This window comes from Haemaphysalis longicornis, unplaced genomic scaffold, assembly GCF_048455015.1.
Source record: "Haemaphysalis longicornis isolate Haplotype H1 unplaced genomic scaffold, Haemaphysalis longicornis Haplotype H1 scaffold_12, whole genome shotgun sequence".
NCBI classification, from domain to species: domain Eukaryota; kingdom Metazoa; phylum Arthropoda; class Arachnida; order Ixodida; family Ixodidae; genus Haemaphysalis; species Haemaphysalis longicornis.
In genome coordinates, this window is record NW_027526225.1 from 24312114 (window position 1) to 24325578 (window position 13465).

Genomic DNA, 13465 nt, shown 5'->3' on the forward strand with positions numbered 1-13465 from the left:
AAAGGAGCTCCAGCAAAAAAGCACTGGATACTGTAAAGGTTGAGAAGGAGTATTCACACGAAACGACAGCCCACGCTGATACCAAATAAGGAAGAAAAACAAAGTACTACAGCAAAAAATGCCAAACAAACGCGTCTCCGCAGCACTAGGCAAACAAAACGCGGTACATAAAATGGCAGTGCCTGCAATACATTGGCTACCTGGCATAAAAAGAACGCAAACACAGGACATAACAGGGGTGTAAGATGCAAATATCTTTGAGTAGTACATTGCAACAACTAGTTTTGCAGGTGGACGTACTAAGCTGTGCGCAACAAGTGTAAATCTGCTCGTGATTGAGATGCAGTGCTGGGTTATAATGCCCTTCCTTTACCACAGCCACTGCACAAATGCCGCATACACACAAAAAAAGGAAAACGTAACAGGAAAGAAGACACTAAAAAAAATGGTGTTGTAAGAGTGAACAGAACAGTATTAGCTTGGCGCTGCTGTGCACGCCTACACAGAGACATGTGCAATGCTTTGATAGGAAGACCAGTCCTCTCGCCGTGACAACAGCACACAAAAACGCCGCCATCTTCTTGCTCTGGCCTTTATTTGGCAATGCCCTGTAACATTCCTCATTTAAAGGGTGACCAGAAATTAAGATGAATGCTTTGTCTTTGAAACTAGCATTAAGAGGAGGGGGGACAAGACTGAAAGAATTTCACAGTTTGATGATGCAACCTTACCAGAGTACTAGCCTCAATACCAAGGAGCGTCTACCAAACTGCGGTTCACACTTACGTCCTTGGTGGCCAAGACATCAGTAGCTGAAGAACCAACACTAGGCCACATTGGCACTGGTTTAGTCTTGAATCTCGAAGAGGACAAAAAGTACGCAGACAGCGTCTACCACTTTCCTCATGTATTTGTCTTTTGTGCTGCCTTTCAAGACGTCCATCACCGGCTATTGCGTCGCTGCAAACAAAATACCTTTTAAAAAATTTGGTTATTCAAAAAAATTAGCGTAAGGCTTAGCTCGGCTATGCCAGGATATACGTAGCGCGAGCTAAGGTTCAGCGAAGTTTCACCGTATGGTCAGTCAATCGGCGAGCCGTGACGCCATCGACGGCGTCTTGTTGCTGCTGCTGCTGAGATGGTCGGGCACGTCGCTCAGCCTCCTGGCGACGCCGCTTTGCTAGACGTTCGTCCCTTTGCTTCCGTGTCTCTGCAGCACGTTTAGCCTTCTTCTGTTCGTTCTTCCTACGGTCAACCAATAATTGCCAGGCAACTACTTCGGGATCCGATGAGTTAAGCTCCTCTGCTCTTCTGCGTCGCTGAGCAGCAATTTCGCTCTCCGTCTCCATGGCTATCCAATCCAATCCAATCCAATCCAATGCTCCACACGCACGCGCAGCATGGCTCTCCAGGAGCCATGCGAAACTGCTCAACCTCGGCCAGAGCAGCTCACGCTACAAAAAGGTACTACATTTCTGTAAAGGATCCCTGAACATCTTGTAAAGTAAACCGCACGTCACTCCGAGTCCGTACATTAGAATGCCAGCATCTCGCCCTCGATACCAAATTTCTGAAATCTGGTCACCCTACACGTGTGCTCTCGAGAAAAGTGGAAGACGCACAGACAAACGATGGTTGTATCGCGGGGCTTATAAATGCGCAGCAAAATGTCTCCCCCTCGGACCACATGCTCTTCCTTTTTGTCTTTGGCGAGAAGGACAAATAGGAACGCAATGCCCAGAGCGTCGTTTGGCCAGCCAAGACAAAGACCGCTTGGGCAGAGGGATTGGATTGGCATCTTTGGCAAACATCATCATCAACAGCTGCTGCTGCTGCACACCCCGACACGACTAGGCCAAAGTGACTGCGCCTTTTGCGAACAATTTGGAAGGGAACAGGGCACTGGTATTTGCTTGTGCTTTTAAATAGGCAATAACCTTCAGTAGAACCGCATGAATCTTTAGATGTGGCACATATCACCAGCAGGAAGTGAAAAGAACGATGCAAGGACACACCCAAGCATTGCGATTAGGTAGAAACCTTTCCCAAGTGGTCCAACCAAAATTGGCATTTTTTTTTTCTCTCGCAAATGATGAACAAAAATAACTTACAAAAAGTGAGTGCAACTTTTTTGAGGCTCAGACAAATCTCGCTGGTGATGTGATTAAGTCTCTCCCTGATCAATTTGAGAAAAACGTAAAGTATAAAACAAAAATTTTTTTACATCGTCCTTACTGACATTGCAATAAACAAATAATTAAAATTGCAATACCTTGAGCAAAAGTGTGTACAAGGAGAAAAACATTCTACGAGTATTCAGTTACAGTCACTGAGAAGTCTTTTTGCAGCTGTCGAGGCTTTAAATTTTTCCCAGCAGTAGCACAACCCAGAATTGAATCAGGCTTAACATGCCTAAAAAACTGCCTGACCTGAACACCACTCACAATTGAGTCTGAGGATAATCAACAGCTGCGAGTTCCAACTGCATGTGAACCTTTTGAGGCTGAGTTAGCAAGAAAGTGGAACTGGAAAAAGCTAATTCAACAGTTTTTAAGCTGCCCAGAGAAAATGTGATCCTTTGGATACTACGGTGGGTAATTAGATAGAATTGGACCAGGACTTCCCAAAGGAGATCTAGAATTAGAGCAACGTAATAGCGCACGTTTTATAAAACAAAACACCGGTGCACTGACATGGTCCATAAAGATGGCAGCTTGCAAAGAGATTAAAAACCAAAGCTGCCCTCGATTTAGTTTGAAAAAAAAAAAACAAAGTAGGACATCTCTGCAAATGTTCTCATTTTGCTGATGACATTCTCGCGTTGCGGCGCCATTGCCTCTTGTCAAGACTACAAGAATGGAGATTATCGGTGCCAAACTTTCAGAGATAAATCGTCACACTTTTACCGGTTTCATGCGTTCTTCGCACCGATCACAACCGAGGTAACTGTTGTGCCTGCTACAGCAGACATGCAGTTTGTCTGATTACCGCAGCAACACCTCCAAAATGTGGAAGATCAGCAGATTGCAAACCGGGACAAGCTACAGACTTTGCATTGCATTCTTTCGGCCATTTACAAAAAAAAAAAAAAAAAAAAAAAAAAAAAAAAAAAAAGTAGCAAATTTCTTAACCGCCATGCATTTTAGTTCTGTTCTTGTAACCTTTTCTCCACCATCTGAAAGCAGAGACTTAAAAACGCTCCAACAGAACCTTACAGACCATTTCCACGCTTCCAGTCAGATCAAAATTTGGCTGCACATTTCAAGGCAAACTTGCAGCGAGAAAAGTGGCACCAGTGCGGCTGAAAAACTTGTCCATTGGCCACACCACGAAAAATAGCACCACAGGAATCTCAAGGGACGAGACAGACAGTGCATTTTTTGAAAGCCGCGTGCGTGACAATATTCCATTACGTTTTCCTTCTTGTGGGACCGTTCTAGCATCAGGCTTAGCGGGGCAGCAAAAGCCGCCATCTTGCCAACAGCTTGGGCACTAGTACTACGGGCTCACCTACCAGTTTGCCCTGACAAGGCACATTGCACGGCCAGCACACACCGCTGGCTAACAGAGAGAAAGACGCACACTATGGCTGCGCGCAACCACCGTGCCTTGGGCACATGCATTTGGCGACCCTAGCTACACACAGAGAGATCCGTTCGCTACGTGTTTACACAACAGGGTGAATACAAAAGTCACTGTGCGAAAAAACGTGCACGCTCACCTAGCACCATGATTTATGTGATGGCTACTACGAGAAAAAAACTGGTTTCCTCCCGACTGGAAAAGTGGAGGAGTCGGGACTCTTTGCGGCAGCCACAAGAAAGCTGGCCCGATCCACATCTTTCCCCAAGTCTTTGACACACTTGTAAACCAGAACATAGCTTAAACTACACTGGCTGCAACCTAGGCTCGTAATCAGAGCCGCCAACACACAGGGCCAAAAATGCCAGCCTACGTGTGTTGCACAAATACACCGGTATGCAGTGTTGCGTTCAGTTGCATACAAACCTTGTTTCAACCAGTATAACGCGGGCGCCAAAGTGGAGTTTAGTCAGACTTCTGGATCGACGCCTTTCACCCCCGAATTAAAACCCCCGTCCACTCTATCACCTTGTGCGTGTTATGCTGGAAGACCATCTCACCTATGCCAAACATCCAACCGCACTCACTACGAATAAACCTGGCAATGCATAGGTACCTCTGAGCTGGCTTCCGAATAGTTCGCGTTGGAAGCGTACGAACAACAAACATCGCCTTTTTTTTCATATAGGCGTACCTCTAAAAAAAAAAAGGGGGGGGGGGGGGGGAGCGGGGGGGGAATAAAGCCATCAGTGACCTGCAAAGTCACAAATCTAGGATGTCGCAGTCAAGCGAGTTGCATTTCCAAATGTGAGTCCAGAGAACTTCACGCAACAGGAAGAAGTCGGTGGAAAGCTGCTATGGAGACAAATCAAGCGGTTCTCCGCAAATCTCGCTGTTCGAGCTCGGCGAACTCCTGAAGTGCGCCCAGAGCAAAGCGCAGCCTGTCTTGGAGCGGCTCGTCGCAGCCGAATCGGGCGATGGCCGCCAGGGTGTAGGCGGCCGTGTGCCGCCGCTCGTCAACGTACAGCACCAGGGGGCGCTCCGGTCGCTCCGCACTCAGCACCAGTTTCGTGTGGTCCCCGAAGAAGTTGACCTGCACGCACAACGACCGGTTATCTTTAAACAACTTCTTTTAACCCTTTCAGCGTCACGGACGTACATATACATCCTCTGCAAACACCTTCAAATGGTCAATAACGTATATGTACGTAATCATTCGTATGTTTAAAAAAGCGCGCCTTTTTCACCAACTTCTCTTGCTTGGCATGTGCTGCCACACAGCGCAAATACGCCAAATTATTTTCTTGCACCGATGGCTCTTGTTTTTATTTTTTTTTTATGATTTACTTCAGCGGCGCGCCGGTTATCGCTTGCGCATCCGGTAATGAGGGGGCGCGCGGGGTATCGCCCACCAGGCGCCTCTCGCTCCTTGCGCCTGCCGCAGACCGAGGGCACCTGCGAAACTGATGACGCTTTTTTCTCCTTTTTTTGTAATTTATGGGTGATGCGCCGTCTATCGCTCGCGCATCTGGCCGCGTGCCCGCGCGCAGCGGCTGGTTTCGGCATGGTCCTCCGGGTGCTTCCCGCTTTTTGTGCCCACGAAACTGATGTCTATCTCATCTTGATTCACTCAAAAGGTGCCGGCTTGTTACTCTCTCGTTTTTATTTAGGATTTTTCTTGTGTTACTCATGAATACACCACATGTATGTAACAACACAAACGATGTTTTTGTCACTTTATGGTCACCCTAGAAAAAATTACCATAATTTTTTCTCGAAATAGAATCATCCGAAGAATTGAAATCAGCAATAACGAAAATCGACCCTGGGGGGTCACATTCGGCGAAAAAATTCGACCCTCAAAGGGTTAATTTGCAAGTAAACTCTCTGAAACTTGTCAGCCTTGCTGCTTTTTTCGCACTGATTTCATATATGCCATTATTTTTTCAGTCGGTCAATTAGTTCCTGAGATAATTAGAGATAATTAGCCAATTTTGGCGCAACAATAGACAAAACAGTGTTGCTCATAAAACTGTAATCTTTATATTTTCCGATACTGCGAACCCTGGTGAATGCAACAAATGAAGCGGTTTTTTGATGCGTCGCCTGGGAACTAATTTTGCAGCTCATTAAACTTTGGTGGCACCAGTGGCATGGAACCATTTTGAGTGCCCATTTCAAACACTGAAGTTTAATGAGTTGTAAAATCAGTTCCAAGTGATGCATTAAAAAAAAAAAACGCTTCGTTCATTGCATTCACCAGGGTGCACAGTAAATCTAAAGATTACATTTTCATGTGCAACACTGTTTTGTCTATAGCTGCACCAAAAGTGGATAATTATCTCTAATTACCTCGGGAACTAATTGAACAACTGAAAAAATAATGGCACATTCTAAATCAGCGCGAAAAAAGCAGCAAGTTTCAGGAAGTTTACTAGGAAATTAAAAGAAGTTGTTTAAGGGGGCAGACTGGTCTTAGAGCTATTTTTTTTAGTTACCAACCAATTTTAATGAAACTGCACGGAGTTATAGAGTTTTTTGTGCTGATTTCAAATCTGCCATAAGATTTTTTGTAAGTTGATTATATTTTGAGTTAATTAGTGATTAATTGCCATTATTTTGGGTCACAGTTACAAAATAACCACTCCATACAGAATGGCAATTACCACGTGGCTAGGCAGACAAATGACTAAAGAATACAACATAGGAAGAACTTTTTTGATTCACTTATTTTTGGTCGTTTTACAACACAGGGAACTTCGCTTCTCCCGCACTGTGCCAGAAATGGCTCGCAGGTGGTGCCAATTGAACACAATAATAATTTTCCAGCGCCTCAATTTGAAAAATTTGTTTCCAACATTGTATTCTCCACACATTTCGGTATCAAAAGCAAAAAGAATTAAAGTTGTACCTGCTCTGGGTGCCAATATATCTGAGGATGAAATGCTAGCTTTGCCTTTCAAGAAAAGTGCCGTTTCACCATCGAATTCTGCGCTAACTGAGCTGTAAAGTGCACTTTAAAATGCTATTATATTATAATAACAAAATATGATGCCTTTTGATGAGAAAATTTACAGACTGATAGAAAAATGCCCGTGAAGGCCAAAAATGCCATTTTTGAGAAAACGCTTTTTTTGACAGTTTTTCGGCCCCAAAGACCCAACTGCCCCCTTAAAGGGGCCCTGAAAGGCGTTTTGAGCACACTAAACTGACTAGCGCAATCGTTAGATTGGGTCGTCAACATCATCTGTGCCAAGTATTACTCTTTTACGCGCAGCGGAAAGCTCACACTTTTGTTGCAAAGTTTGTCGCTTTTTTCTCACCCTTTCCTTCGTGTTTTTGGACGCCGCCATCTTCACATGTCTACATCATCGATTCCCAGATGTTCGTCATGAGCTAGACATCCTGCTATTGGGCGGCTTTTTCACGCACTTCCGGCAAAGAGATGAGTCGTCTGCTCAGCGTCGGCTCACCGGCTGATCTGCCAGCGGAGTGCCGGAGTGCTTGGACATTTTACGACAAACGAAACAAGTGTAAACAAACGCTTAACCGTTTGTATTGAATGCAACAGGGCCATAACACGACATGAATATTCTCTTACTTGAGTACGTTCCATAAAGAAAGCGTTGAAGCTCCGTGGCACTTCTTTCTTGCAATCGCAGAGAACTCCCTGAGCCGAATGCCCGGGTTTGACGCATACATTTTATTCACCTTCCAAACAATCCAGAGATGCGTTTCGAACGAACACAACGTCACAACATGCGTTGCAAGTCCGAACCGCGATTGACAGACGATGGGTTGCCTCCTCCTGCCCCTCGTAAATTCGGCACTCACCTCGCGCGCGGTTTGCGGGGACGAACAGCAAGTCACTTAACTCTGGCGCACAAGCCGAGATGGCTTTTAGCCACGCACACTGCACATACCCCATGCGAGGTTGAGTCGTACGCCGCTTGAGAAAGATAATCCAGACCATGGGAAGCACTATCCACCCGCAGAAGCACAACGTCGCATTTCATCGCGAAACAAAGGCGTCCACAACACACACACCATTGCCTCCTGTAATGCCAAACGCATCTCGCACTTCCAAATGGGAGTGAGTAGTATGCCTGCAGTGCCCATATGCCGCGAGGTGGGGCCCCAAGCTGAACCGGGATCACGCAACCGTAACTGACTTCTAGAGCGGTTTGTGCCTTGTTGCCAGGACAACCGATGTTTGATATTGTTAAAGAAATGGTGCTCGCTCCAGCGCGAGGAAGCTCAGAGCCGTGGCGGAGCATGTTTTGCCAACGTTGCCGCTCTCCACCACGCGCCGCCCCAAGCTGAACTGGCGTTTTGTGCACGGGTTCTGTATCGCCGCCGGCAGGAATTACCACCGCCACAAAATAAGACCCGGTACCAGCGGGGCCACATCTGATACGGCGCTTTTTGGATAAACAGTGCGGTGTGCATCCAAGGGAGCGAGCGCAGGATCCTCCCCGTGCGGCTGCGAGTTCGCCGCCGATACAAAGTCACGCGCCGCCGATATGAACTTCAGCAACGTACACCGCGAAGGGGCAAGGCCACGCCGCCGCACACATGGGGCCAGATTTTTCGTTCGCTTTTCCAGCCTTGAGCGGTGTGCGGGATTCATGGTGTCAACAAAGCTTGCCCGTAGCAGACGGCTGTGTGAGCAGAGCAATAGCGGAAGTACGTCACCGCCGAGGAGCGCAGCATCATGGGAGGGAAGGCTCGCTCGCCGTCAACAGCGGAGAGTAAGTTGAAAAGAGGAGGAAACGCGGCGCGACGATAATGCGCGGTTTTTGATTTGCGATTTCTCAGCTAATACGCATCGCTTAAACAAAATTCTTGCGGGAGGAGATTGCTAATACATTGCTTTATTTGGTTACATGTACGTCCACGCATCGGCGAAAGGTATTTCAGGACCCCTTTAAGGGGACATGCTCCTCGAAACAACTTTTTTTTTATTAATGAAGTTAGGAGGCTGACATTTTCGCAGCTTGTAAAGATTGAGCTGCTCTTGTCATATATGCAATCAGATTTCAAATATCTGCTCTGGTTGAAATTTTACGCAGCATGATGTGCAGAAAAATGGCTTTTTTGTGCACACTACTGTCTATAGTAAAAATTTTTACTGACAGTTTTAAAATAGCCTAGGTGGTTCCTTATGAACTGCAGAGTGCTGAAATCTACCTGAAAAAGCCGTATATTGATTTTCCTCACCACGAAAAAAAGATGACTGGTAGTGTGCCTTTTCTTGTTCTGCATATTTTTGTTTTATGGCTGGCAGAAATACTGAAGGAGACAAATGGCATAATTAAAAAGATTTCGGCCCTCTACGTGTTATAATGAACATATGTGCAAAATTTCATCGTGATACGACAACTTTAAGTGGGAAAATAAGTGTGCACAAACTCAGAAAAGGGACAAGAACAACAAACTGAGAAAACCGCAATTGAAAGTTTATTTCTTAGGCAGATTCAGAAATTCTTGCTCAAACAACATGAAACTTGGTGGGGATATAGTCTGAAATGCCCACATTGAGGTACTAAAACTAGAACGCTCCTGCTGCATAAGTTGCACCCTCACGGTTCTTGCGGCTGTAGTCCTCAGTACGGGACCGTTTCACCAGGCTGCAGCGATGGGACCTAGACTCAGCAGTCAGATTGGCAGACATCTGCCTGATCCTCCGCTGGTCACTTGCACTGCTTAGTCTGACCAGTTCTTCTGAAGGAAAGATTCCCACTTCTTGGTGAACTTGCTCAAAGATAGTGTGGCCCTTGTTGAACCACAACACTGCGAGAGCGGTGGCCGTTCCACTACAGTGAACTGCAGGTTGTACGATACCGTCCTGTGCCAGATGCGCAGTGCTGCTTCCGTTTCCATGGCATGGGATGAGCAGTCGACACTTTTTTTACACACAGAGGCATGAAAGGCTTGCCACACTTCCTCCTCTTGCTCATCAAGCTTTTGGTGGCGGCTGCAACCTCCTTGACAGTAGTTAGACAGCACCTCAAAATCTATGCAAAGACCAGAGTCTAGAGAAATGGCAGTACCAACCACTGCTCTTGTGTCTTTGCTTCTGCCAAGTATCATCAAACATCACGCTGACGTCAGTCTGACCAGTTTGCAACGCAGTTACTTGCCTTGCTTCAGCAAGGTTGTCAGAGACGACTTTTGTGGCCGCAACATGAACTTTCTTGGTAATGTTGTGAAACGTCTTTTGGTGCAGTGGTTTTGGTAGACCAAGAATGGCACAAAACCTGGACAGACGATCGTGTCCGATGCCAACCGCGCGTGCAGCCAGTACTGCTTTCACAATGAAGGCGGAACTATCACGGGGACTTCCAGTGCAGAGTTGAAGGTTGCGGCCTCTGCGGCCGATGGCGGCAGCGCGATGCGACGAGTAGACAGAATAAACCAGTGGCCACTCCTGCAGGGCACTCCACGTTTTTGCAATTGAGTTCCAGTACCGATGCGAGGCCCTTCCGCTTGTCTGCAACCTCAACTACGACGAGTTCGCACTTCTCGCACATCGCGCACACGGCGCCGCTCACAAGGTCACTCAGACCGTCGACTTCGCAGATAACTGCGCTTGAACCGCTCCTGTTGCCGGCTGTCTCCCCACCTTGGAAGGCTGCAACTTCTCCGATGCGCGTACAGAGCTGATAGCGTCGCTGATAAAACCAGCCTCACCTGGTTGAGCCACGCTCGCAATGCTTGAAGGCACACGTCGCCGTTAGGCCTCGCCGTGCCAGCGTTGGCCGTAATCGTCGTAATGCTGCGCCGCTTGCACTTTCACGGGCCTGAAGTCCGGGACTTGCGGCGATTAAAGTCATGCTTCTCCTGACCATTCATGATTAGCAACACACGATAAGGAAATAGAAAAGATAGCGCGAAGAAATATATTTTTTTTATTTTTTACGCGGAGATATGAAGCTGGCGGCCGGTTTGTTTAAGAGAAGACGGCTTTGACTACCTCTCTCAAGTGACTGAAATGGCCGCCAGCCACGTTTCCGTGCAGCAAAAACTCTCAAGGATGGCCGAAATTCGGCTTGATTGCGTGATTTCTAGGCTCACCGCGAGTCATTCAGACGCGATTTTCACCAAGTTCTCGTTCGTATTTCGCTTTCATCTTTTTTTTAATGAAAGAAGGATAGTCAAAGATGATAATGCAAGTGAAAACAAAAAAACAACATATTTCGAAAAAATGGCGATTTTTCGACCCGCGTGTCCCCTTAAAAACCAGTGTCCCCGCATAAAAAACAGTTGCCTGCATGCAGCAGAACCTCGTTACGAGAGACACTGTTACAAGAGACACTTGGTTAAAGAGACATTTGAAAACGGTTCGGTTGGTTTTCTCACATTTCTCGTGTTAGCAACATCGCATACAAGAGGCATGGTTACAAGAGGTACTCTGATACTCAGGGCTAATTTGATTTGATCGATTCTGGGGTTTTAACGCGCTGACGCTACACAGGCGATGAGGCGCGCCGTAGTGGAGGGCTCCGGATTAATTTTGACAACCTGGGGATCTTTAATGTGCGCTGAAATCTCAAATACATCGGCGTTTTCGCTTTTTGCCTCCATAACAAAAGTCTAAACGGAGCAGAAACTACGGGTCACCTACGGGGCAGGAACTTGGAGGCTCACTAAGAGGGTTCAACTTAAATTGAGGACGACTCAGCGCACAGTGGAACGGAAGATGATAGGTGAAACGTTAAGGGACAAGAAGAGAGCAGAGTGGGTCAGGGAACAAACGCGTGTTAAGGACATACTAGTAGAAATTAAGAAGAAATGAATGTGGGCAGGGCATGTAATGCCAAGGCAAGAATACCGTTGGTCATTGAGGGTAACAGAGTGGATCCCTAGAGAAGGCAAGCGTGGCAGGTGGCGGCAGAAAGTTAGATGGGAAGATGAGATCAAGAAGTTTGCGGGGATAAATTGGTCGCAGTTAGCGCAGGACCGGGGTAATTGGAGATCTATGGGAGAGGCCTCTGCCCTGCAGTGGGCGTAGATAGGCTGGTGATGAAGAAAAGCAGCCATAGCAGCCGAGTATCGAACCCATGTCCTTGAGCTCAGCTGTTACTAAGGGCCACTTCTTTAGGTGCCCAGAGTAAATTCTTCACTATCTAGTGAGGCTAATGAACATCTCAAAGCACTTTAAGCGTATTGTGAGCAGCGTGGAAAATGAAGTGCTTTACGTCGAGAAGCTGGGAAGAAAGTTAATACAGTCTACACTCGTTACAGCGGATCCGGCAACAACGGACTTTCGGTCACAACAGACCATTTCTGTTGGTTTGTCTGGTCCCCATGCATTTCAAATGGAGTCCACTCCGCTCATAACGGACCCGGCTAGAGCAGACTATCGGCTACAGTAGACTAAATTTTAGGCGAAAATTGTTTCCACTGAATGTTTATAGCGGACTTCTGCGGGGCTGGCACTCGACATGCTTTTTCTTTGTTCAGTTTGGCAAGAAATCTTATGTCTGGCAACATTGCTAGCAGCCGGGTCTTTGGCACAGCCAAGCCAAGCCAGTGCGAGTGGCTTTTTTTTTTTTTTGTATGTGACCAGCGACATGAGCAGCAGGGTAGCGGATTTCACTGTCAGATAAAGTAAGCGTAATTAACGCCGCCGAACATGGGCAAAAGCAGGTCGACGTCGCCAGAAGTACAGGCCTGTCTAAGCAGACGGTTCGCTCGACCGTCAAGAACAAGGCCGCTGCCGATAAACGCGACTCCGGTGAGACTGAAAACTGTGCTATCAAATACGCAAAGTGGTGCTACCGGAGGTGAGTCTGCCCTCGTCAGTTTTTTTTTTTTTTATGTAGTAAAACACTCGAATTCAGTGGAGTTCAGTCTTTATTGTTCCCACGCATCCATTGTTCCCGTTCCGTTCAGTGAAAAAGGTAAGAAATGCCTCCATTCATTGTGGGCAATCTGCCGGTAACCATGTGCAGTCCAGCTGGTCTAACTTGATTTCACAGCTGTTCGTCAAACTAAAATCGTTAAAAATGTGGAAGCTGCCTTGGGAGAACGTCAGGCAGCGATCCGGTTTGATTGACGAACGGTTCCCGGAAAACCTGCCTCGTCGTGAAGGGATATAAAAGAGCCTAGCTAATTCTGACGGCCACGACTGATGTTTTATAGCTGGTTAATAATTGCGCCCAGTTATATTCTTGCTTTATTTGCTCAGCTTATCATGCGTCCTTACACGCTTGACCGCGTTCGCTACGCCTTTTCCAAGTGCCCGCGCTAAGCTTTGGAAACAGCGTTTACGCGATTCTTTCCCCTCGCGTGAACACTGTGCGGAGGTGCTGCATGCGTGTAGAAAGAACAAATCTCTACTATGTATATGCAATATCGGTCAAAGTACTCACTTTTGCGTTCATGCCCCCCGCGTCGGATACTGCATACTTCAGCTACAGCGGACGTTTTTTTCCGGATTCAGAGGGTCCGTTGTATAGACTGTATGTTAACTCGCTAGAACTACTAGGAATGACTTCTTTAAGACATCCTGAGCAATGTTGTGTAGAAATGTTTAGACATGCCCACAGGAGTTGGACTAGAACCGTTTGTATACATCAGCTTCAGTGTCTTTAGAATTTTTGGTTACAAGAGACCTTAGTTACACGAGACATGTTTCCCGGATACCTTGAGTGACTCCTGTTACGAGATTTCACTGCATCTGCTCACTTTATTTCACTATTTGTATCGTCGTAAGACGACAGCCTTCTGCCGGCCCTGCCGTGTAAAATGCCTCTCCCCCATCCACCTTTCATCATCAGCACCATTTATTATACCCTTAAGGGGACACGCGGGTCGAAAAAACGCGATTTTTTCGAAATATGTCAATTTTTTGTTTTCCCTTGCATTATCATCTTTG

General features: G+C 46.7%; 1 protein-coding gene across 1 annotated transcript in view; it reads right to left on the reverse strand.

Annotated features, from left to right (window-relative positions):
- Positions 1–265: 265 nt before the first annotated feature.
- The window catches only part of LOC144162499 (serine/threonine-protein kinase PLK3-like), a 55521-nt gene continuing 42321 nt past the window's right edge, over positions 266–13465 (reverse strand). Inside the window, exon 10 of the mRNA XM_077693062.1 lies at positions 266–4675. Within this exon, the coding sequence (XP_077549188.1) occupies positions 4451–4675 (225 nt within the window). The 3' untranslated portion in view covers positions 266–4450. The remainder of the gene's footprint in view (positions 4676–13465) is intronic.